Genomic DNA, 26,396 nt, shown 5'->3' on the forward strand with positions numbered 1-26,396 from the left:
TACAACATTCCAAAGGGATTATTCTTATTAGGCTTCATCCTTTGCTCTGAACTGTGGAGAAGCAAGTTTGCCACTAATCATTAGCGGAGCTAGGCACTGATACACACCTATATTTTGTACTGCATATCCGTGCAGACCGGAAACTAGATTTTCCACCCAGAAAGCAAATATGTGTTGTGTGAGTATGCAGTGTACAGTGGTACCTCGGGTTAAGTACTTAATTCATTCCGGAGGCCCGTTCTTAACCTGAAACTGTTCTTAACCTGAAGCACCACTTTAGCTAATGGGGCCTCCTGCTGCCGCTGTGCCACTGGAGCACGATTTCTGTTCTCATCCTGAAGCAAAGTTCTTAACCTGAGGTACTATTTCTGGTTTAGCGGAGTCTGTAACCTGAAGTGTATGTAACCTGAAGCGTATGTAACCTGAGGTACCACTGTATGTAGCAAACTCTTCTGTTATGCCCAGTGTAGAGCATGTGGTCAAAATGTGCATCCAAATGGTGAAAAGAGTGTTAAGGGGGTATATGTGAAAGGTCTTAAGTTCTTATGGAGATGTTTAGTGGGCAATGAGCCTCTGTATCATTCCCACCCAAGCAAATGGGCAAGGGCTATAGCTCAGTAGTAGAGCACATGCTTTTCTTGCAGAAGGTCCCAGGTTCAGTCCTTGGCTTTTTTGGATAGGGTAGGAAAAGACTTCTGCCTGAAGATCTTCTGAACTGGACCGATGACTTAACTCATAAGGCAGGATCCAATGCTTCTGGCAAAGGAGCTACTAGTAAACTAGCCAGATAGCAAGGAAGCTTCACAGTTAGTAGGCCATCATCTTGACCCCTTGAAGAGCTCCCATGCCAATTTTCCAATGACTTCCAGAAAATTCAACAGGACAAATCAAACAGATTGTAATCTAGAATACATTTAAGATGGGGCAAAATCTGCCTTTCTCCCTAGCTTCTGAGCTCACCAGGGTCAGATCCAGCCCGTACCACAGTGGTGCCTCCCAGAGCAGCCCTTTATATTCTCCATTAAGTGAGCAGCTGAGATTCCAAAAAAGAATAATAATAATGAAGGACTGCACTCAAATACGGTCCTATAGTTGAGCTGAAGTCCATCTACTATCTCTGACATTGAGCTGTCTTGCTTTCATTGTCAAGTACCACAAATAAGTGTAATGAGATTTTTTGAAAATGAGATATCAGAAGTAAAGATTGGCAAGATTTTGCTGTTTCCTGGTAGCTGTTTTGTGTGTGTGGAGGGGGGTTGTACATTTATGCTGTCAAATGCTGAAAAATAGAACTGCTGAGTGTCAGAGCACCATGACTCACTTGTACTGAAGCTGAAATGCACTGCACAAGAAAGTACATTTCGGCTCTTCCAAAATAGCTTACATTATTGTTTTCATGAATGGCACCAGGTTCCGGAAGGCTGTATGAAGGGGCTGATGTAGGTCGCCTTTGAACTACCTTTCTCAGGAGGCTCTGTAACATACAGGAACACCCCCTCAATATACCCACCCAGTCCATCCTACTGATGAATATTTTGCTAGTTGGATGTACTACTGAAATATAATCCCCATCATCCCTCGTCATTGGCCGGGGTGGCTGATGGGAGTTGGAGTCCAAAACATCTGGCTAGCACCAGATAGATAGGCTATCTTAATAGTGTAAGATTATTGTGTCCTGTTACATTATCAGGGGTCCCTAGTCTGTCTAAAATTCTTTTCAATATGTGACAATTTGCAGGAGTCGTCCAGGCTTACATTTATATTAGTTCTGTTTGGGCCAAGATATAATAATTGACACAGTTTGAGATACATTTTGAAGTAATATTTAAAAGTTGGGATCAAATCAATGCTCATACTGAAATATGGTCAGCAATATGCATAAAGTTATATCGTAATGTCATTTAGAGAGGTGTAGATGTGTATGTAGGATGCGGGTAGCGCTGTGGGTTAAACCACAGAGCCTAGGACTTGCCGATCAGAAGGTCGGCAGTTTGAATCCCTGTGACGGGGTGAGCTCCCGTTGCTCACTCCCTGCTCCTGCCAACCTAACAGTTCGAAAGCACGTCAAAGTGCAAGTAGATAAATAGGTACCACTCTGGCGGGAAGGTAAACGGTGTTTCCGTGCGCTGCTCTGGTTCGCCAGAAGTGGCTTAGTCATGCTGGCCACATGACCCAGAAGCTGTACGCCGGCTCCCTCAGCCAATAAAGCGAGATGAGCGCCGCAACCCCAGAATCGGTCACGACTGGACCTAATGGTCAGGGGTCCCTTTACCTTTTAGATGTGTACTATTTAAATCTGAAGTATGGAGCAAGCAACAAGTGGAAACTCTACTGCATTTTAATGTGAAACTATTTTTACACCCTAGCATTGAAGTGAAGGGACGCGTGCTTAATTCACTTAATTTAAGTGCTGTTATAAAGGGGCAGCAAAAAACATCTGAAGGCATTGGTCCCAAGAAGCTAATATCTGTGATCTGAGAGTATTTCCTCTCCCCTGATTACAGGACTGTGTGTTTGTTCTTTATTACAGTGAAAATGATCTGTTTGCCCAACTCTGTCTTCCTGATCTTCCAGTTTTCAGTGCAATGTGTGCAATGTAACTTGACTGCCTAGAATTGTTGCAACGTTAGGTAGGTCATTAAGGCATGTAATTAATTGTAAAAAGATAGCATCACTTTCGGCACACAGCCAAAGCCAGGAAGTTATAGGCATATACAGTGGTACCTCGGGTTGCACACGCTTCAGGTTACATACGCTTCAGGTTACAGACTCTGCTAACCTAGAAATATTACCTCAGGTTAAGAACTTTGGTTCAGGATGAGAACAGAAATCGTGTGGCGGTGGCGCAGCAGCAGCGGGAGACCCCATTAGCTAAAGTGGTGCTTCAGGTTAAGAACAGTTTCAGTTTAAGAACAGACCTCCGGAACGAATTAAGTACGTAACCAGAGGTACCACTGTAATCTGAGGAGTATTCAAATTTCTGACCATGGCTAATAATAACCTGTTACGATTTAAACTGCCCAACCCTGGTATTGATTCTGCGCTCTTTGCTTTGCTGTATTCATTTGCCCTTATTCCCAAGAACAATTAGAACTGTACCCTAATTGTACTGCTGTTTGTACAACTCTTACAGAGATAACTAGCTGCCCTAAATCTGAAACAAAACAAAATGCTAAATGCTTCCATATTGTGCTTTCTGAAACTGAAATGCTTTGGAATGAGTTAAAATGGTGTCTAGGAAAAGGTTTTAAGTCCTTTTGAGAATTTACAGCGACCATGTAGAAAGTTGACTTCCTGCACATAATCTGTGAATCTACCACTCCTTTTTCTGTTTGCAAAATACTGAAAAAACACACACACACTGAGAGAAAACATACAGTGATGCACAGGTGGGTTCTCTGTTTCCAGTCAACACATGAGGGAGGGGAAAGAAGAATCACACATCCCTCTTCATGGGTTTATTTATGTATTTATATATTATGTATTCAAAGCCATTTCTAAACAGCTTACTGTTTTCAAAATCTCTTTAGTAGTGCATGCTATGTACAATGTAAAAATATCCATGTGACTTGTGTTAAGTGTAGAATAACAATATTTTGAATACGGGTATGCAACTGGGTGTTTGATTTGGAGGTCTTCTTGAAATGTCACAGAAGCCTTCTTCAGAAATAATTAAATAAACAAATGAGGAGGACGAGCAGGAGAAGCAGAGATGAGCGAACTAGCTCCTGCCCATTGCTGTTTTTGTTGCCCTCCAACTTGCGGAGGGTAGTATCACCTATATATGTTTTGGAATGAATAGAGAAGGCACCCTTTGCTCTCCACTTGGAGCTGCCTTTGCCAGCCTGGGACTCCAGATGCTTTGAACTAAGGCCAGGGCTGATAGAAACCATAATTCTAGATATCTGGAGGGCATAAGGTTGAAGCAGGCGGATTGGAGAAGGGGAATGGCAGCCAGGTGGGAGGGCAGAGCTAGTGTGTTGTCCCTCCCCTCCCCTTCTGTGCTTGCTTGACTCTTGATGGTGAGACTTGAAGAGAGCTAAAGACATAATGCAATGAGGGTGGTTTTTGTTCAAGAAATTGCAAGTTTCCTTGCATTTCAGGATCTCTATGAGGCACCTGTATTGGGGTTTAGGAAGACATGCAAAATTTGTGTTCTTTTTAATTAATAAATAATTTGTAAGGCACATATTTAATTGGCCAAATACCTCTTGATAATAGGCGTACAGTTTGACCTGCTTTTGATGTATGAAAGCATTCCCTCTCTTTGAAGATGGATGTTAACACCCTTCCTTTCTTGGTCAGCTCTAATTCATGGCTTGAAATGTTCCAAAACTATTAGCTATACCAGTCCGAAATACACTAAAAGACATACGCTTGCATATAGTGATGGAATAAATGCTATATTTAAGGTTTAAGCAATTTGTAGCTAGTATGTGTCTGGTAAGATCTACACTTTAGAACTATGTGACCTGATTACACAATCCTGAATAGAAGGCTTCTCTTTAATCTTAGGCTGCAACCCAATATTATATACACCTCCCTGTTTGGTAGAACATCACATTGGAGTTTACTTCTGAACTGACCTTTATAGGATTACACAGTTAGCTGGTTGGATTGCATATGTATTCATCTAAAACCAAATTGGATGAGGCTGCTCCCAAGACCAACTTTGTGCTCTTTTTTTTTTTAACCTATCATGTGGCAAGCACCCCCAGAATGACCTGGGTGAATGGTTGCAAGGGATGAACTTTTATTAAATCAGTGTTAATCACTTTACTTTTACAAAGTGATTAAAGGTTCTTAAGTATGTATTTGTACAGCATGTTAAAAAGCAGAGACATCACCTTGCCAACAAAGGTCCGTATAGTTAAAACCATGGTTTTCCCAGTAGTGATGTATGGAAGTGAGAGCTGGACCATAAAGAAGGCTGATCGCCAAAGAATTGATGCTTTTGAATTATGGTGCTGGAGGAGACTCTTGAGAGTCCCATGGACTGCAAGAAGATCAAACCTATTCATTCTTAAGGAAATCACTGGAAGGACAGATCGTGAAGCTGAGGCTCCAATACTTTGGCCACCTCATGAGAAGACTCCCTGGAAAAGACCCTGATGTTTCGAAAGATGGAGGGCACAAAGAGAAGGGGACAACAGAGGATGAGATGGTTGGATGGTGTTCTCGAAGCTACCAGCATGAGTCTGACCAAACTGCGGGAGGCAGTGGAAGACAGGAGTGCCTGGTGTGCTCTGGTCCATGGGGTCACAAAGAGTCGGACATGACTAAACAACAACAACAACAACAAGTATTTGTACAACTATTTTGTGAAATGGATTAGTCAGGCTACTTGATGTGGTTGAGCTGGTGCCTGAATCAATCTCTTCGAAGTCCAGAAGCTCAGTCGTTGAACCTTTTGACAATCTATTTACAGATTGTTCAATGCCCCACCACCTATCAGATCTCAGTTTTAACACATGTGGTCAGTGATGGCATTTGACACATAATATATATTTGTTTAAGGGCTATGCTGAGCTAGTTCAGAGCTAACAGAGCTATCTACATTAAAAGGTTATTTCCTTTTCTTCATTGTGTGGACTTCAGCGACATTGGATTGTTCATTTCATTCATCTTAACTATTTTTACTTATCTTATTTTATTTATCTATATCAGGTGGAGGAAATGTTTAGAGGAGGAAAAACCCACCAGTAACTTCTGTACAGTATTTGCTTTTGGTATGGGAGAATGAGAGATACTTGTGGTGACATGGTTTGTTGCATTCCTTCCCATATTGAAGAGCCCATGTTATCACTGAAGCTTCTTAAAAGAGTTTTATTAAATTCTGTTTGATAGGCTATATTCACAGCTGAACACCTTACATAAGATAGCTTAATTATGGTTTAGCTCAAGGGGATAATTAAAACTTCAAGTCTGCAGATCAAGACTGATACGTGAATAAAAGTAGACTGATTTTGATTTTTCTGGTAGCATGCTGAAATGAATCTTATATTTCAGGAGGTATCGGATAGCAAAGCAAGGATATAAAAAAACTGCATATAGAACCCCTGGGTTGTAACACAAAACACCACTTCTTAATCTTCTTCATTCCTTACAAAAAAATCACTCTCTTGTCTCCCCATGCCAGTGGCCTCATGCAGCACATACATTCAGCATGAATTCATTTCCTTGTCAGTCCTTAGACTCTCTCTTCTCTTTTTCTTCCTTCTCCTTAACCTCCTCCTCACAACCCAACCTACATTCCTCAGGAATTCCCCTTCATGCACAACTTGTAATCCCTTTCCCTTTCTGGCTCCTGGACTCCTTTTACTAGAGTATGCAGCTTGGGGTGGTTGCAAAGGACAAGCCTCTGAGACAGTGTCATAGGTGACACAAAAAAGCTCCTTCAATCTGGCCTCGTGCTCTTCCACAACTTGCAATTCTCACCAATCCAGCACAGGGTGATGAGAAATTTGCTGTACATTCTAGACAAAAAATTGATTTGATCCTTACTTTTGTATAGTATAGTAGGTTACATTTTGCCTCTGGCTGCACCAACTACTGCCATCTGGTTCCCACAGAGTTGTCCATGGGGGAATGCTGCCTCATGCTAAACAAAGATTTTCCCACCCTGTTTTTTTTAAAAAAAAACTTATGTGATATAGTAGTATAAACACCGACAATTGGGAAACACTGGCCTGTGAGCGCTCCAGTTGTAGAAAAGCCTTTACCAAAGGTGTCATGGACTTTGAAGATGCTCAAACTCAGGACGAAAGGGATAAACGTGCTAATCTTACTCGGCTAGGAGTGATTGCCAAAGAAGAGTGTGTGTGTGTGTGTGTGTGTGTGTGTGTGTGTGTGTGTATACATATAACATACCACCACCCCTTTTCCAGTTACAGCCAGATTTGCCCCCCAGTGCCATATTTTGAGGAGTGTGCTCTAATTTTTTGCCATTATCCAAAGTAGTTTCCCTCCTACTATTCCCAGATTTTGAGGCAATTCTTAAAACAGAAGTATTAAAAAAAATACTACCACCATATCATATATATGAAGTGCGCAATCAATCATTTTCTCCCTGTCTCTGGATGGGGTTGCCACCTCCCCCCCCCCCATTGGGTTCCTGTACCTTTAAACAGATCTGTCACAAGCAGAAATTAAACAGGTGCAGACCTTTAAGGCACCGCTGTTGTTTTTCTGCCTATCCTGCAGCTGTTAAAGGCACAGGAGCCTGCTGGAAATGAAAGGTAACAATCCTAAGCTGGCTATACGTGGCTTTCTGCCATATGAACAATATTGGGTGCATCTATCTGTATTTGAATATTTAGCCACACCTAAAACTGGGAGGTTGGGGCGATCACTCTCCTGCGTTTATCCACTCGGAGTTCAGCAAGAAGTTGTTCATTTTAACAGCAAAGGAAGTTGTGCTATGTAGCATCTGGGTTCCTGGAGGGTTAAAAACAATCACCTGCGTTTGAAATGAGACTTGGAAGTAGGAAGTGTTGCTGTGGCTTGAGCTTCCTGTATAAATAAGTGTAGCTTTCTTACAGCTACTGCATATGTGCGCGACGTGCATTTTAAGAAATAATGGCAACATGCTCTTAATAGCTGGGAGGAGATTATTCTTCGGAGCGACGAGACGGTTGAGAGATGAGCCTTGCTCCAGACCTATAACGTGTGAAGCTTTCAGATGCTGGGAGAAGGAAGGAAGCGGCGAGAAATGAAACGCGTTTCTTCAGACTCTGAGCTTTTGCTGGCGGTGACATGTCTTGGAGGCGCTGAAGTGTGAGTGAAGCTATTGAAAAGTCAAACGTTTGGGAGCGAATCCTGCTCTCTTTTGGCAAGGTATGCTGGGACGATCTGCATTTCTTTATAGCGGGGGCAATTAAGTAAGGGCTGTCGTTTTCCTTTCCAGTTCCTAAAGAGGAAAAGGAGGTGAAACCCAATCATTTTGGGTACTTGGTCTTTTTTTAAACATACACAGCCAGCACTGTAGTTCATCTGAGGCAAAAATGGGTTTCTTAGAAATTAAATGCCAATTAACTGCAGTAACTTATGCACTTTCTTTGCTAGGGGTGGTGAACTATGTTGGTTTTATCAGTACAGTATAGCTTTGCAGAAATAAATGCTCACTTGTGTGGGGAAAACACTGAAAAGTCTTTAAGATGATTTCAAACCAAGTGATCATTTTAAATTTGTTCACTCCTAATGGAAACTTCAATTCTGTTCTTTAAATAAAAGGACGATCTGAAAGATGCTAAGGAGAGGATATATTTGAAAAGATACATACTTTGTGTTTGTGTCATGTAATTTGCAGCACAAGTCCATAAATACCTTGCATGGTGGAACTATGTCTGACTATAGAGACATAGTTTTTTGTTTTCTCTAATTGTTTTTTTTATAAAAATAATATTTATTAATTTTCAACAATTTAAACACAACACTACAAAAAAACAAAGAAAAACAATACAATACAATACCGTACAAAAAACACTACACAACACTAACACAAACAATAAACAAAACAAAAACCATTCAAAACACAATCCAATTTCAATATCTTATCTTTCATTCACATGTTTCCACGACCTCCTCACACCTCCCTTTTTGTCTTCCACTTCTATTAATTGTTTCAGCAATTCCTCTCCATCTTCCTCTATTTTCTATCCTATACTTATCTTAACACATTCTAACCTTATTTTTCCCTTTAATACCCTATTAATCTATCTATACCTAATTCCTTATAACATTTCTACTAAAGCCATATAACTTCCAACATTTTTCTAACATTCATTGTTTTCTCTAATTGTTTTTAAACTTCAGGAATAACATACAGAATATACATATTTTTAGTTCCTATTGTAGTTTTACTATTCTAGGCAGAAAATGAAAGCCACATGCTTATGTGTCTGCATATTTATAGTAATTTTGGATACAGTGTCTTGTTCCATCATCCTAGTGTGAAGTGCCTTTTGCACTTTTCCTGTGAATGACTGTTGCTTTAAGAGTTTGCTTCACAGAGTGTAAGTCAGTTATAATGCCCTGAACTCCAGTTAAATATATTGGAAGGTTTAAAGAAATGGTGTAGTATGATTTCTCTGCCTTAATATGTGCCAGATATATTTCTGAAGATGCGGCTGCAGTATATGTGAAGTTGTGGGGATCTACTATTGTGGAATTTCTGTTCTTCTTTATGCCACGTTCACCTTAGCTGATAAACTGGGAATAAATGCAACACATGGGAAGAGGAGAATGATTATCATGCCTGCTGGACTTACACCTGCAGGGACCAGGAGGTCTATACCCATAGGTTCTGAATGTATGATTCCTATTTTCCTTTCCTGCAGGGTACAGGATATGTGTTCATAGCCTATGTCAGGTTTCCTCAAACTCGGCCCTCCAGATGTTTTGTGACTACAGTTCCCATCATCCCTGACCACTGGGATCATGGGAGTTCTAGGCCAAAAACATCTGGAGGGCCGAGTTTGAGGAAGCCTGGCCTATGTGCATTGGAGGTATGCGTGTTTGGACTTTTGCGCATAAATTAGTATCGGTGTCTGAGGTTCAGAGGCAGGATCTGCAGGTGTAAGCCCCATTCTGTCTTCCATGTGTACATGTATATTGAGCTTGGACACTTGTACAGGACTCTGAGTGGATACAGTCATGGAATCATAGAATCGTAGAGTTGGAAGGGACCCCAAGGGTCTCGGCTAAAGCATCCATGAAAGATGGTCATCCAACCTCTGCTTAGAAACCTCCAAGGAAGGAGAGCTCCCAACCTCCTGTCGAACAGCTCTTACTGTCAGAAAGTTCTGCCTGATGTGTATTCGGAATCTCCTTTCTTGTAACTTGAAGCCATTGGTTCGAGTCCTACCCCTCCAGAGCAGGAGAAAACAAGCTTGTTCCCTCTTCCACGTGACAGCCCTTTAGATATTAGAAGATGGCTGTTGTATCTCCTCTGTTTCCTCTTTTCCAAGCTAAACACACCCAGCTCCTTCAACCGTCCCTCATAAGTCATGTTGCTTGGGCAGCAATCCCTTTTTAAGCTGAATGCTGTGGGTTTGGAGTTGTGATGAAGAGCGGCTGTTTCCATTGGGTGGCTTGAGCAAAGTTTGAGCAAATGATGTGACAAAGTTTCTGCCAGTTACACTTTACAACATATCCAAAAGGTTTTCTAATAGCATCCTCTTTCACTGTCGATTCAGCTTCTTTTTATTCTGCAAGCAACCTAAAGAAAGCTGGGCATGACTTCTTTGATTCCAAAGTCTTTATTCATCAGGTGAAACCTTTGCTCTGAGCTTGTTTACCTTTGTTTGGTGCTCTGAATGGAGCGGGCTCTTAAACTTGTGGTGCATTTCTGTTCTTCTAGAGTCAGAGGAGCTCTGGTTCTCTACTCTGTCTCCAAAACGACCAGCATTATGTTCTTCATTTCTAAACTGAGCTCTTGGGGATGTGTCACTTAGTGGGTTTTCCCATTAACTACTTTGGGCAGTGAGTGTCTTGTCTTCTCCTCACCTCAGAATGAACTTCTGGTTTCCTGGAGCCTTGTTTTCAGTGGAAGGATGCCAGAGTTAGTCAGTAGGTACCAAACCACATGGTGACCAGAGTTAAACCACAAGGCGAAGCAACACGATGAAACCACAAGGTGCAGATACATTAAGGGCTTTAGTACACTCAGACCTGAAACTCTGCCCCTTTCTTGGCAAACAGCATGCTGATATTACCGTATGTGGCATGCGAAAGGTGCTGATCTTGGTTCCCAGTCAAGTTAAATGAGCTGGAATTGAGAATTGGATCAGGTTTGCCAATTGTATATATCAGAGCTGGATAGCGTTTCTTTTCTTTTCTTTCTTTCTTTGGTACTGTAATTTTATGTTGTGAACCACTCTGAGATCTATGGGTATAGGGCAGTATACAAACAAACAAATTGTGATGGTGGTGGGAAGAGTTCAGTCCTCCCTCTACCTCCCAACCCCTCCAGCAGAATTAAGTTATAGGATGAGTAAAGGGGAACATGGCAGAAGGCCATTGGGAGGACTAGGCAAGAATTGCTTCCGGGAGCCACAGAGTAACCATGATAACTGGAAGACATGCCTGGATGCCCCTTTGCATACGAGCAATAAACCTGAAATGGTCAGCATCACTTTTCCTGGCTGTGCCCTTTTACAGCCACGAGAGAAACTTGCTCTGTTTTTAAAAAGGAAAGTTGATAGCCTTGTTATTTTTTCTAAAAAAACCCTCCCAGTTCTACTGTTTGCTCTATTGCTTGCTCACCTAGTTTATAAAGTTGCTAGGTTGGTCCTGTATATATGCCTCTGAGCACTGGACTTTGGCATCTTTGGGAGAACATTGTCTACGTTTTGAAAATAAACTGTAGTAGGCAAATAAAGAGAAGCCTGTTGCCTTGACCATAGCCAAGAAGGCAGGTGTTCTTAGCAAGGAATGCATTCAGTGGCAACAAGCTCTTAATCTGTACTGACTGAAATTTAGTAGAACACCAGAGTTTCTGACTGTAAAGATTGACTCCTACTAAAAATGCAATTTTTGAGTGCTATTGAATCACTGGGGTAAGGTTACAGCATTTACAAGCGTTTACTTATCTGCCAGTGCCAAATACCTTTGTTCTGAGTTTTCATTGTCTTTGTGTTGCACATTAGCTGGGCCTTGCGTTAACAAGATATCATCATCATCACAATAATCATTTTAAATTTATACCCCGCCTTTTCCCCTGACAGGGACTCAAGGCAGCTTCCGGATAGAAAATAATTAAAACATAGGAGGGAAAATCATTAAAAACAATTAAACATAGATAGAATTAAAAACTATCCATCCATCTACATAGCATATAGATATTTACAGTAAAACTCACATTAAAGGTAAAGGTTAAAGGGACCCCGACCATTAGGTCCATTCGTGACCAACTCTGGGGTTACGGCGCTCATCTCGCTCTATAGGCCAAGGGAGTTTATCCACAGACAGCTTCCATGTCATGTGGCCAGCATGACTAAGCCGCTTCTGGCGAACCAGAGCAGCGCACGGAAAAGCCGTTTACCTTCCTGCCAGAGCGGTACCTATTTATCCACTTGCACTTGACGTGCTTTTGAACTGCTAGTTTGGCAGGAGCAGGGACCGAGCAATGGGAGCTCACCCCGTCACAGGGATTCAAACCGCCGACCTTCTGATCGGCAAGTCCTAGGCTCTGTGGTTTAACCCACAGCGCCACCCACATTACCAGCTACATAATACGAAATTGATACTGCTGAACATTGCCAAACTTGGGCACACCTGCTTGTTTTTATGTATTCCAATACACACAATTTCTGTGGTTTCATGGGAATAGCTTGATGTGTGTGTGTGTGTGTGTGTGTGTGTGTGTGTGTGTGTGAGAGAGAGAGAGAGAGAGAGAGAGAGAGAGAGAGAGAGAGAGAGAGAAGGCGGCGGGGGGGGGTGTCTCTTCCAAATTTCATGTGATTACTAGGACCCTAAGCTGAAGCTCCAATGACCACAATAAAAACAACCAAGAAATGCAGGAAGGAACCAATATAAGCAGAGTAACATGCAAAGTTTAGAGAAACTAAATTCCTTTATTCTGTTTGGGTCCTTTTTCTGTAAACAGGATCTTTAACTGTAGCAGCATTGTTACTTTTTGCTTTCTAGAACAGTAGTTGTATTGGTGTGTTGGACCAAAAAAATCCCTTGTATGCTTACTTGGGAGAGTAAACTCACTAGGGTAGGAAGGACCCCCATCTGAAATCCTGGAGAAGTACTGCCAGTCACTAGAGACAGTACTGAGATTGATGGACTAATGGTCTCGTGCAGTATAGAAAGTTGGAAGGGACCCCCAAGGGTCATCTAGTCCAACTCCCTGCAATGCAAGAATCACAGCTAAGGAATCCCTGGCAGGTGGCCATCCAACATCTGTTTAGGAATCTCCAATGAAGGAGAACCAACCACCTTCTGATGTAGTCCATTCCACTGTTGAACAGCTCTTACCATCAGAAAGTTCTTCCCAATGCTTAATTGGAATTTCCTTTCTTGTAATTTGAATCCATTGGTTCAAATCTTGCCTTCTGGAGCTGCAGAAGACAAGCTTTCTCCATCTTCCACATGACATCCCTTCAGGTATTTGAAGACTGCTATCATATCACCTCTCAGTCTTCTCTCTTCCAGGTGAAACATACCAAACCCCTCAACTGTTCCTCATAAGGCTTGGTTTCCAGACCCTTGATCATCTTGGTTGTCCTCCTCTGCCTGTGTTCTAGCTTGTCGATATCCTCCTTAAACTGTGGTGTCCAGAACTGGACGCAGTACAGATGGGGTCCAATCAAGGCCGAATAGAGCAGCACTATTATTTCCCTTGAGCTGGCCACTAGATGTCTGTTGATGCATCTTAGAATTGCATTAGCTTTTTTCTGCTGCATCAGATTCATGTTAAGCTTGTGGTTTACTAAGATCCCTAGATCCCTTTTTTACATCTACTGCAGTCAAGCCAGGTGTCCCTCATCCTATATATGTCCATCAGATTACTCCTGCCTTACAAATGTAGAACATTACATTTGTCCCTATTGAAATTCATTTTGTCAGTAGAAGGCAGATTTACATGTTCTAAATCAAGTAGGGTTTATGTCTAAAATAATATATTTATACCATATATTTAAATATGTATACAGTGGTACCTTGGTTTAAGAACAGGCCTTAAACTGTTTCAGTTTAAGAACTCTGCAAAACCAGAAGTAGTGTCCTGGTTTGCGAACTTTACCTTGGTCTAAGAATGGAAGCCGAACGGTGGAAGGGCACCGGTGGCGGGAGAGCCCTTGTTAGGGAAAGCATGCCTCAGTTTAAGAACGGTTTCGGTTTAAGAACGGACTTCCGGAACGGATTAAGTTCATAAACCGAGGTACCACTGTATTATGATATATATATTCATGTTATATTTAAATAAATACCTCTAAGAAAATCTACACGGGGTTGGAAATTCTAATTTGAGGTACTCACTGTGGAAAAATTGAAGCAGGGTGGCTGTTATTCCAGATTAGTTAATCTAGAGCACTTTTGTCTCTGTCTCCACACATTGTTGGCTCTTACTCTGCCCACCATTGTCTTGTGACCCTCAACAGAGTATTATTACCCTCAAGAGAATTCAGACCTTGACACAAAGAACTTTTTGCTCTAAGCTTTTTTCTGCGGACATTGGATTTTGATATCTGCAAGATTTGGCACTGACAAGTGGATGGCCTTGCACATGTTTCTGCCTCCTCACTACGTGTCCTTGCTTTCAGAAAACCTGGTCCTCATGTTATACAATATTTTTTGTTCCATACCCTTCAGTTATCTCCACTGCTCATTCCACTGAAGTTGCATCAAGGCTCTTTTTAATGGAGGCAAGCTTCCAGATTACTGCAGAGGTCTTTACATGGCTTTTGAGATGACAAAGTAAGGCAGGTTCCTTTGTGCCTTTTTGAGGAAGGAGGAAATGGTGATCAGAGTGAGGCACGACCACAATGCAGCCTTATTTTTTACAAACTAAAAATGAAAGCGCTGGCCGTTTGTGCCCACACTTACTCCCACTTAACAGTATTGACTTTTCAATGTTAGGAAGCTGAAGGCTAGTTTTAATGCTTTGCCTCTTTCCTCTGCGGTAGCCATGGGAATAATGAAAAAAAGCATTTATAAGTATATGGTATGAGTCATTGATATGGGAGATGGCAGTCTCTGTGTGAGAGGCATAAACATTTCACTGGAGTAACTTTTCAGCCAGATCAGAATGGAGTTGTAAACATGCTTAAGGATCAGGTAAGTGGTCTTGGATGCCCAGGTAGCAATGGTGCCCAGAAGAGGAGCCTTTTACCTTCTTAGTATGCCTTCCATGTCCTTTTCTGGGTGCAGAAAGGATCTGGCTGTTCCCATATGAACTTGCACAATTGACCTGGTCAGTTTTGTTGAAGGCCCTGCTTTCTGTGTCTTTACCGAAAGAGGTACAGTAAGTGAGTATGAAAAGCAGGGCCTTCTCACTGGAATTTTCCAGGCTGGAAGTCCCTCCATTAGGAAACTCACCTGACCTTTTCACTCTTAGGAGACTGATTAAGGCTGTTCTTCTGAGGAGATGGAGAACTTAGCTTTGATTCCCCCACCCCACCCCACCCACTGCTTTTCATAGTTTTTTGCTGCTCATTTTGTTCCTACTCCAGCTGCTTTGCTGGTGAGTGCGACCTTGATTTTCTTAAAACATAAAACGTATTTCATATCTGTTGCGAAGCACTTTTGTTGCAGAATATTACATGGGTCCAGGTTCTCAGGCACAGTTCTTTGCCAGACCTGCAACCTCAGCTTTCTGGGAAAGATTAGATAAAGTCTGCAAAAGAACTGCAGGAAAGGATGGAGGAGCTGATCATGCAGAGGCCAGGTGTGTGACCCACGTGATCAGAAAAGAACGTAACTGTGTGCATCCAGGGCCGGGGTAAAGTTATGGCGGCAGAAGGACTCAAGAGTCATGGGCTCTTGGGTGTGAAGGTGAGAAAACAATTACAGGAAATCAGCAGGGGGTGACTGAACAGCAGGGCTGTTAGAATGGCCGAGGTGAACTGTCATGAATAGAGGAGTGCCAAAGTGCATCAGTATCAACTATGGCCCTGAAAAAATAGACCAGGTTTTATTGTGGCTAAACCCTATATTTTGCTTTGTTTGCTATTCACCTATCTAGAAAATACTTAGATTTTTTTATACACAGTTGATGTACTTAAATGGAAGATAGTGGACTTTATTACAGGAGATGTCTCAATCCTTTTAAAGATGAACATGGGATGATAGGAAATATGTATCTGGGAGGAAAAATGGATGATCCTGTGACCCACATGTATGGCACAAATACAGTAATAAAATAATCAGCTGGGTGCCTGAATTAAAAAATGTGGGGCCAAATTCACCCTCCAGCAGGAGAGAGCACCCAATAGAAGAGTAGTTTGGCAGCAGCATAATGTGAGGATATAGGTTGTTAGACCCTTTTATCCTGCTTGATTCCATACAACATTTTCCACTTTCTCCCCCTCTTGCAATGAACAGACCGCACACTGTTAAGTTTAAAATGCTTTACTTACAAAATGTTCCAAAGGTCAGATTTGTGCATTTATCCAAGCAGCAGCAAGGAGAACACATGCAAAATATCTTGGGTAGAAAATACAGAAAGATAGTTCCAAACACCTGCTCTAAGCTTGCAGCTTGCTTGGACCCGTCTTTCTTGGTCAGTTACATGGTGCAGAGTGAGTGAGGAACAGGAAGAGAAGGCTTCACTTTCCCTTTTGCTGGAAAAAGGGGGCGTAACCTAGCTGAGTCTAGGAATCCAGCTCTTTTAAACCCTTCAAGTGCTAACTAGCACTCATGTATAGTTATGTTTGACTGCACTATCCCACAATATGTGTCCTTTGCTTGGTTGTAAGTTAATACAGTGGTGTATTATGAAGAACCACCATTACCAAATGTGTGGACAAGCGACTTAATAGAACAGTGGCTTTCACATGTTCTGTCTTCAGGATGTGTCTGTCACAGAACCTCTGCAGCGACTCCCTCAGGCATTGAATTCTGTGGCATGCTATAGGAGGCACAATGCAAACTGAGTTTGCCCCCCTCAGCACTCTTCTTTTGCATGTAGAAGATGGAAAGCTTTCTTTCTAAAATGAAGCTGGTCTCCCTTTAGATATATTTTTCAGGAACCTGGGGGTTTCTCGGAGTATAGTTTGAAAACCACTTCTATAGACTGAAACTACATACTCTGGCACAGAACAGCTATATACACTTTGTGAAGCATTATTGCTCTCTTCAGTTAATCAGATGTTGAATTAATAAGAAGTGAGTTCTATCTTTTGCTTTTAATGTCATGTGGAAGTATCACAACTGTCAATGAGTATTTTTTGTAAGAACCCATTATAGTTGAATGTTAACAAACATCTGCTCAGTTTGCCAAATAAGAGTTTAGCCTCATGAAATGTTAATCTTGATACTCTCTGTCTTGCATTGGGGAGGCGGGAACTATCCTGTTCAAAACACTGGGAAATGTTATGAATCTTGGCATACAAAAGAGGGTTTTCTTTTATCTTGTTGGTTAATTTCACTTCCATGGTTGTTTCTGTCACTTGAAAATATAGGCCTTACTATGCAAAAGTGAACTAATTCAGTTGCACAAATCTGAACTACATCTGAAACCAATTATCCAAATTTCCAGTTGAACTAAAGATGAATAAAATTCATTTTGAAATAGAATTTTGAACAATTTCTAGTTCATCTTCACATTGATTCTTTCCCATCCACCCCCAGCCAAAGATTCAGATTCTTAGCTTTCATTTTTAAAAAGCAAGTCAATTGAACATATATAAAAAAGTCAGTAATAAAAGAAGCAGCAGCAAAATTCTAAGGCTTATTAGGCAGATATGGAGGTGCTACTGTTTCTACTGTCACTTAGTAATCAGGAATGAAAGGCATTTCCTGTATCTTCCCTGCTGAAGAGATATTCTATCTTCCAACAGGAGTACCTTGCCACAAGAAGTACTGGTACAATAACAAAGTGAATCATGCCTTGTGGCTGACACATATTAAACTGGGCAAGCCTTTTCTATTATGGAGAAAGTGTCACCTGTTGACATTTTATCTGTCAGATACCTTATTACTCATTTGTGGTCCCTGATTTACTTTTGGACCCTATAGTTCAACACAGCAGTTTGCAATGTTCTGAATGTTGGGGGGAGGGAATATTGGGGATGAACTTTTAATGAACTTGAACTGAAGTAGTTAGTTTTGTAAAAAAGCAGCCTTGAGATGGAACTAGTTTCTTATTAAACAGGATGAGCTTATACTACAATTGGTACACACACACACACACACACACACACACACACACACACACACACACGTCTTGATGGCAAAATAACATCAACACCTTGTACCGTAGCTCCTCTTCCATCTTGGTTCTTTTTCCTGTCACTTGTGTTGAATTGGTTGCAAGCAATATAAAAGCAATCTGTGCATATCATTCTTTTAAACAGATGAAGCACTTGTTTATCTTCCCCACGTATTCTATGTTCCGTTGGCAGATTAATCTTTGAACATATTTTCTTAAAGTGTATACGAGATGATAATAAAAGATTAGAAGTCTGTTTGTGGTGTAGTGCCATAGATAGACAGGAGAACTTTTAAAAGCAAACAAAGTAAAGGTTTGCTAAGTATGAATACTGTGCTTGCGTGCTTTCTAAAGGTTCCTGGTCTAATAGATTTTAAAGGTTAAGTAAATGTAGTCCAACTTTAGTTTCCCCTCAACATTAGTCTGATATGTTTTTCTCTTGCGAGGTCTAGTTTTCACTTAACATTTGTGGTACTTAGAATTTCACCCAGACAGTAATCTGAAGATGCTTGATATTGTTCTGTCTCTGTTATGAAGCTAAGCTGGACTGGTCCAAGTAAACCCCTCATTGGGGACCATCACATAACTCCATGTGTACTTGGAGAAAGGGCTGGATATAAATGTTAACAGATTTAAAGTTAAACCAAACTATTCTTATCTAATACCTTTTCCTGAGGAAGAAGATAGGTAGTCAGTCCCAAATGCCTTGATTTGGCCTCAAGATGATGATGATGGCGATTATTATTTGCACATATAGTCTACCTTTTTCTCCAAGAAGTTCAAGTTGGTGTATGTGGTTCCTCATCCTATTCAGTTTATTTGCACAACATCCATGTGAGGTAGGTTAGGCTGAGAGGCAGTAATTGGCCTAGTGAGTTTCATGGCTGTGTGAGGATTAGAAGTCTATTCTCCCAGACCCTAGTCCAGTACTCTAACCACTACACCACAACTGGCTCTAAAAAATTGGTAATGGCTAACTAATGTCCCTAATTAATCCTGATTGTGAATTCCACTGTGTCTGGAATAATAGCAAAAATGTATTTAAGCCTCTTTATTCTGTTGTGTTCCTGGTTAACAGGTTTTTGGATGAAACATCTTTTTGTGCTTGGTGGGGTGTTTGTGTTTTTGTGTGGAAGACTGTGGATTTGCACTGACATGTAGCATGATAACTTTTAAGTGCACTATTAACTTCTTTTTAGTTATTACTTCAATCCCGGGAACCCTAGTTCGTGGTCCTTCAATTATATATTATAGTGTATTATATTACAGCAATCAGGCTTGAGACCCTTCAGGTTATAACTATGTGCCTTTTCATGTTATATCTAGGACAAGGAAAGATCAAAAACTTCAGTTGGCTGGCAGTTCTCTCAGCAATAAATCCTTGTTTGTTTGAAGAGGCTACTCCCAGTAATGTATTATGCAACCTGAACTTACGTGTGTGTGTGTGTGTGTGTGTGTGTGTGTGTGTGAATATTCACTTTGAAAAAATTCTTTCCTTGTTTCTGTGATTGTACTATGAAGTCTCAGGGCTACCTCCCACATCAAGCTTTAAAGATATAGTGGGTGAGAACAGATTCTTACAGGGAGTGCTCTTCGCTCATTTTGTTAATTGTCTAACATCCTGTTTCCTGTGGCAGCTAGCTGTTATTCCTCGAAACTGCAAGAAAATAATACAATATGGATACTTGGACCAAGATCCAAAGGAACTGTGCAGCTAGTTTTGTGAGTCCAAAACTGTTTTGGATTTGTTTTCTGGAATAGCCATCGTTAATAGCACATCGCAAGCCATTTTTTAAATTGAGGGGACAGTAAAAGCAACTTATATGGTGCCAGAGCCTGCTTCGAGAGAAGAATAACCCTTCAGGTTTGCAGCAGCATTTGGCTATGCCCAGAATAGATTTTAATATTATTTTATGAAAGCCTTACTCTGTGTTGTGTCAAAACAGCGGCTTGCAACAGACACGTGGTAGGCATCTTAAAGCCAATTTATGTGGCATCTGACATTATTACGGTTTGGTGGTACACTGAAGGGCACGCTGATGTTTTGGCTGCTTGGGAGATGTGTTAGGGACACTTTACCCGGGCCGGAGACCACCAAGACAAAGTAGCAGAGCTTTTCCATCGAATGGAATAGACAGAAATGCTGATTATACTGTGGATAGTGCTGAGGCTCTGCAAACTGAACTTGCGACAACGCTTCTGTTTTCTTCACCTGAGGCTGACTCCATCTTCCATCAAAAGTCTATTTAGATTGAGTCAACTCTGGACATAATACTGTGTTGTGTTATTGTTTTGCTGCTTTCAAAGTCCTGTAGTAATAGTGGATAGCTTTATAATAGCAGACAGAGGAAGAAGAAGAAGAAGAACTACTTCGTAAGACAGTCTTTTAAAGGACCCTGGTCCTAAGCCATTTACTTCCTTCCATGGGTGTGTGGTGCCTTTACATTGATTATTTGTGGTTAGGTGGTGGCTGTTGTAGGGAGGTAGTTTTCTTTGGCCTTTCCAGCTGGGGCTGTTTTCCCAGCCAGTTTAGGCAGCATTGAGACATTCCCAGCCTGCAGCGTTCCCTTTTGTTTTGATGCTGAGAGCCCCTGAATGATGACCTAGTTGTTGTTGACCTTTTGTGGTATAACATTGTCAAATGGCATTGTCTGAAGGACAGTCCTTTTGCTTCTCCTCTGTGTAAACCCCGAGTGAGCAGAGCGTTTCCTGAAAGGAAAGAGATAGCTATGTTGGGAAATGAAAGGATCTGTCCCATACAGGCATATCCTACTCTTTTTACCACCTAGAATTCAGAGATGCCTGGGTTTACTGAGGGCCAAACTTGGCATACAGTGGCATCCGTATCTCTTTGTTCATGTGTCTCCCTCATTCACACACAAAGCAGTGGGTAGGCGGAACTAGGGGGATATAGGGGACATAACCTGAGCCTCCTCCCTCCACTGCCTTAACTTCTTCAGGGCTTTTGAAACAGATACCTTTCCTTTCAGCCTGGAATGCTGAGTGAGGCTGGGGGAGAAAAGACTCAGGGATGATGGACTTCAAGGAGGTAAAGTGGACAGGGAAGGAAGTGTTCCCTTCTGTCTCTTTGATAAAATTGAAACCTCCACCTTTTCACTTGAAAAGTGAATAACATGTGGTTGCTGCTGTAGTGTCTAGGCCTTAAGCCTCCCTAAACTTAAGGAGGCTTACTCACACTGAAACGCTCATAGTACAGCCCATCCCAAGCAGAGATGTCTCCTGAATACTGCATTTTTGATACTTGAAATAAATTCCTGTCTATTTGATACAGGCTGAAAACATTTCTCTGTAAATACTGGAGTGCATTATTATTATTATTACTAATTAAATTTGTATCCTGTCCTTCCTCTGAAGATCACAGGGTGGTTCTCAAGATAAAAATGCAAAATGAGAACACAAAATACATAATAAAATAAAATAAAATAAAAACAAACCAATAACCACCACCCCCAGACACATTTAAAAGGCCATTGAAGGTTAATCAGCCAAAGGTTACGTTTTCGCCTGCTGCTTAAAGATAGGTGCCAGGCAAGCCTCCCTGGGAAGAACATTCCACAAACCGGGAGCCACCACAGAAAAGACTCTTTCTCTTGTTGCTACCCTCCAGACCTCTCATGGAAGCAGTGCACGAAGAAGGGCCTCAGGTGGTGATTGCAGGGCTTGGGTTGGTTCACATGGGGAGAAACGCTCCTTGAGATATTGTGGTCCCGAGTCGTTTAAGACTTGTGCCTGATGTGTATCTAGGGAGGTATGCAGAAGGCCCTGCCATTTAACCTGGAAAGGAAGCTCTACTACTTCATGCCAAGTATACTAAAAGGGGCCCTAATTACCCAGTGCTTCTTTGGCGATTACTCGTAGCTGAGTAGGATTGTCTTCCATAAACACGGTTTTAACAATGAGTCTGTAAGTGACTGTGGAGGCCAATTCTGGATCCACATGTTCTTCCACAGTGGGGACATTGGTTTCCAGGTGGGAGTTGATCATGGTGTGGATTTGCCAAGTGTGCCTTCCTCTTAGCACGTTTCTCCCTTGCGTCCTGAGTTCGAGTGTCTTCAAAGCCCATGACACCTTTGGTAAAGACTGTTCTCCAATTGGAGCGCTCGCAAGTGTTTCCCAATTGTTGGTGTTTATACTACATTTTTAAAAATTTGCCTTAAGAAAAGTCTTTAAACCTCTTTTGTTGACCACCAGCATTACGCTTTCCATTTTTAAGTTCAGAATAGAGTAGTTGCTTTGGAAGATGATAATCAGGCATCTGCACAACATGACCAGTCCAACGAAGTTGGTGTTGAAGAACCATTGCTTCAACACTGGTGATCTTTCCTTCTTCTAGTACACTGGTATTAGTTTGCCTGTCTTCCCAGGTGATGTGTAATTTTTTTCGGAGACACACTGATGGAATCTTTCAAGGAGTTGGAGATGGCGTTTATAAGTGGTTCATGTTTCACAAGCATTCAGTAAGGTTGGTAGTACAATAGCTTTGTAAACAAGCATTTTGGTTTCCCTGCGGATGTCCCGGTCCTCAGTACCTTGTTTTACTGCGGACTTCTGTTTCATACTTGCCTCAGCCATTAAGAATACTGAATGGGGGGGGGGCGGGGTTGTAGCTCTTCAGGTTCATGAATGTGTATATAAGTGTGTGCGACTACCTATGTTTAGGGCAGCGATAAGAAGGGCCAGTGGAACTGCAGTTGATGTTGCCGAGCCAGCAAGGCCAATGGTCAGGGATGATGGGGATTGTAGTCCACCAGCACCCAGAGGGTTACAGGCTCCCTATCCCTGCTATTGGGCATAAGCGGCACACTTTGGCTGTCTCTGCACCACCACATTGTCCTGGCATAGCTGTGAGTTGAGTCATAGAATTGTGGAGTTTGAAGGGATCCAAAGGGTCGTCTGGTCCAACACCCAGTGCATGGCCACCCCACCCAGTCTACATTAATCTGCAGATACTCTTTGCCACCAACTTTGCAGGGGCAGTCCAAGTGGCAAAACATTAAACCAGTTTTGCTGCTGGCAATATACAGAGCTACGTGGGGGAAACTAACCATGTAGCACTTCTTGGCATATGGTGGCAGCTGGACTTTGTCGCAGTGCAGCTAAAACAATATGTATATTTATATTCTTAATGTAGCAGATTGAGAAGAAAGGCATAGACGTATGTAAAGGTAGCCCTAGATGCGTCATTGCATTGTTGATGATTCACTGATAACTATAATTGCTGCAGCAATTATGAAACAGCGCACTGTGGGTTCTGACTTCGCTAAAAGATATTGTTCCCAAAGCTTTTGGTAACAGCAGCATATTCCGGCTCTTACCCATAAGGAATTATTTGCTGCTAATGGCATGTCCGGGGTAGATGGTTTCTTTTCATAACTCTTCAGAAGCAGATGGTTAGTTACCTTCCTGGGAACAGATTGTGCAAGTCGATAACCCTTTGTTGTGTAATTCATTGTTCAGCTGCAGGTTGAAGTACATGTGTCTTAGAGTAGATGCTTTTAGGTAACCGACTTACACCGGAAAATAAATCTATAGGGCAAATCGAGAAGAGCCACTTCACTCGTTGCATTTTGGTTACATGAAAATAGTTCACAATGCAGAAGTGATATGTGTTTTGTCTCCCAGCCCTCTTCACATAGGTAGAAAACTGTGAAGCAGTCCTGACATGATGGATTAAATAACTGAAACTGAACAAGATGCATTTACACCAGTGTGTCCTGTAGAAGAGCAGCTTCTGTGCTCTTGTAGCATTTCCCTGCCTTGGTCCTTTGTCTGACTCCCATTCTGTTAGCATCAGAAGAAGCTGTTCCTGCCTCCTTCCCACCTTTCCCCAGATATAGCTGAAGGCATTGTGTCCAAGGTGCATAGCTCTGCCTTGGTGTCAGGCCTTGAGCTTCAAAATTGGTTTGGAGCTAGATGGGTCTGTTGGCAGGTCCAGGCTCATATATTACCTATTAGCGTTAGGCTTGCAAATTATTAGTTTTGCATACCAGAGAAATAAACAGCATTCTAAAAGTAGAACAGCAACAACCATACACATAGGAAAGTACTATCACATGAAGGCTCAATGAATTGAGTAAATTGCCCTTTCAGTTCTTTTCCCTTGGAGAGTTGCTTCATCTTCTGCTAGCTGCTACTTCTGCTTCCTCTGATGTTCTGGCTTAGGTGGACTAAAGTGCCTCGCCTTGCTTCTCATCAACCAGATGATCCTCAATTCAAATGACACAATTATGTTATAGATACAGGTCATACCTGTGCTAGGCAACTTGCTGCAGCCTATTGTGATCATTCCTATGATCAAGTGATTCAGGATCTTGGTAACAACATGTACTGGTGCTGCTTGTTTAGAGATAAAGTATCCTTTAAAAATCTATCTGCTTCTTATGTTGTGAGCAATTCCTGCAGTTAGAAAAACTCCTAAAACTTAATCTAAATCTGCCTTCTAGTAGTTAAAACCCTGCTGCTTGTCAATGGGTAAGATGGTGGGGTTTGTCCTTCTTTTCGATACCTTGCTAATAACTGGAATTTTGTCTAATTTTGTCCAGTTTTCTAATCTTCTGCTTTCCCCCTTCCCCTTGCCTCTAAGTGAAAAATGGAGTCCTTGCACCTAGTCCAGGGTTGCCATCAAATGCAGGTGCCAAGTTTCCTGCTGTGACTATATCTTTGGTTATAACCGACACCTGTCCATCCCTGATCTAGTACATAGCAAAGAGAATTTGGAGGTAGCAGGAGTGTCTAACGCTTGGGGATGGGGAGGAAAGAGAAGGAAAGGCACCTATCCCCTGTGTGCCTCTGTGTATCAGGTTCTGGAGGAAAGGTGAGTCTTGTAACTAATCTCTTGGGGTTTTAGAGTTGGTTGGAAGCAGAAGTACTTTCAATGATTCCAAGTACTTCTGAACCTTGGTGGAGAAATTGAGAGTTGTGACACCTCCCTGAGGGGTGCCTGAGAACTTAAGGGGAAGAAGGGTCATACCACAAATAATTGATGGTTACTATGGCCAGCAAAAGGAGAAAGGGGAAATATCCTGGCCTGTTTCTTGTAGTTCTGTTTGATTCCCTTCTCTGATAAAATCAGCATTGTGTTTTGATGTCCAGAACTGCACACAGGGCTCCAGGCAGCATGATATGCAGCCTGATCAGGGGTGGTTAATACTACTTCCTGTCTCTTGACAGAATTCCTGTTAATACATCCAAACATATGTTTGGGTTCAGTTTTACAACGTGCCCCCTAAACTGTAGTGTTCACAATATCGCAATGGCGGTCCTTTGCAAGTTCAGCTAATGTTTATTAGGTACTTTGTACATGCTCATTTTGGTCCTTGTAGTTGTGCTTCACTTTGGTTCTTCCTGTTTGGCTTGATGTCTTGAATGTTTAACTTAACTGCTAAAGATGTTTGCAGGTCCTTCCCAGCTTAATATTGCCCATTAATTTGATAAGCACACTGCCCAAGCAATTATTCAAGTAATTAAATATACTGAAGAGTGCTGCACTTTGCAGTGACCTCTATGGGATATTTATGAATACTTCTAGATAGAAAATGTTTCTTCTCAGCCAGCTCATGTTACTTGTTTCTCTAACATAAGGAGCACAAGTAGTTCTGTTAATGCTCACATACCTGGGTCATCTCCTCATTGTGACTGGCAGGCTATACTGACAGGAAAATTTTTATTTATTAAATGTATTTCCTGTACCTTCCTTCAAAGGAGCCCAGGGCAGCAAGCATGTCTATACTAAAACAATTTCTTTAATACTTATAAAAAACAGTTAAAAATCCTAAAAAAACAATCACCTACTCACAAAACTAAGAATTTCAGGGTTGCCAGGGACAGAACTTTCAACCATCAAATGCCTGAGAAAAAGGGACTGTTTAAATTTCTCTTAAAAGTTACTAGTGAATATAAATTAGAAGCTAGAGCTGTGCTGGAAGATGGTGACATGAGATTGTTGAAACATTCTGTTGTGTTGAACGTCAGAAAGGACAATTATCCTCACTAGCTTACTCCTGTTTTTATCTTTTGTAGAACTGCTGAGCCTGGTTGAGCTGATGGCATCTGCTGCTGAGATTTGTTATCACACCATGACGACCAGAATATCAGAGGTTGGGGAATTGTCCTTGGAGCCTTTGATTACTTGCAAACTATGCCTGTCTGAATATTCACTGGATAAGATGACGACTCTCCAGGATTGCAGCTGCATCTTTTGTACATCGGTAAGTGTTGACCGTGACTTAAGTAATAGTAAAGGAACAGTGTTGAGAGCAGTGATGTTGGAGCAATCTGTGAAAAACAGGTTGCCAACTGAATTTCCTTCCTCCTGGCAATGAAAGTTTTTTTGCCTTAACTCTCTACAATGAAAGTGTTTCTCCCCCCCCCCCCCCACAACATGTACACATTATACATAAATAGAAAAGTAAATTGTTTTGCAGTGTACCTTATCTGCATATTCTTCCTACTGCAGTCCTGACAGACACCTAAATGCTTTTCTTTTTTCTGAAGTGGT

General features: G+C 41.6%; 1 protein-coding gene and 1 long non-coding RNA gene across 7 annotated transcripts in view; one reads left to right on the plus strand and one right to left on the minus strand.

Annotated features, from left to right (window-relative positions):
• Window positions 1-26,396, plus strand: part of RNF144B (ring finger protein 144B) — a 76,262-nt gene that overhangs the window by 17,272 nt on the left and 32,594 nt on the right. For 2 of the 6 annotated variants that reach the window (XM_081206582.1, XM_081206584.1), the window contains exon 4: window positions 25,919-26,106. In XM_081206582.1, coding sequence (XP_081062708.1) covers window positions 25,919-26,106 — 188 coding nt within the window. Of the gene's footprint in view, window positions 1-7,360; window positions 7,837-24,234; window positions 24,371-24,441; window positions 24,714-25,918; window positions 26,107-26,396 lie in introns of those variants that run through there. The other 4 variants (XM_081206585.1, XM_081206587.1, XM_081206583.1 and 1 more) reach the window with 4 other exon arrangements.
• On the minus strand, window positions 19,762-24,077 carry LOC308593979. Its single transcript, XR_014011179.1, has 2 exons — window positions 23,215-24,077; window positions 19,762-20,587 (listed from the first exon to the last, which is right to left on the minus strand). It is a non-coding gene; the product is annotated as an uncharacterized lncRNA (long non-coding RNA).

This window comes from Podarcis bocagei (genome assembly GCF_964188305.1).
Source record: "Podarcis bocagei genome assembly, chromosome: 8".
Taxonomy (NCBI): Eukaryota; Metazoa; Chordata; class Lepidosauria; order Squamata; family Lacertidae; genus Podarcis; species Podarcis bocagei.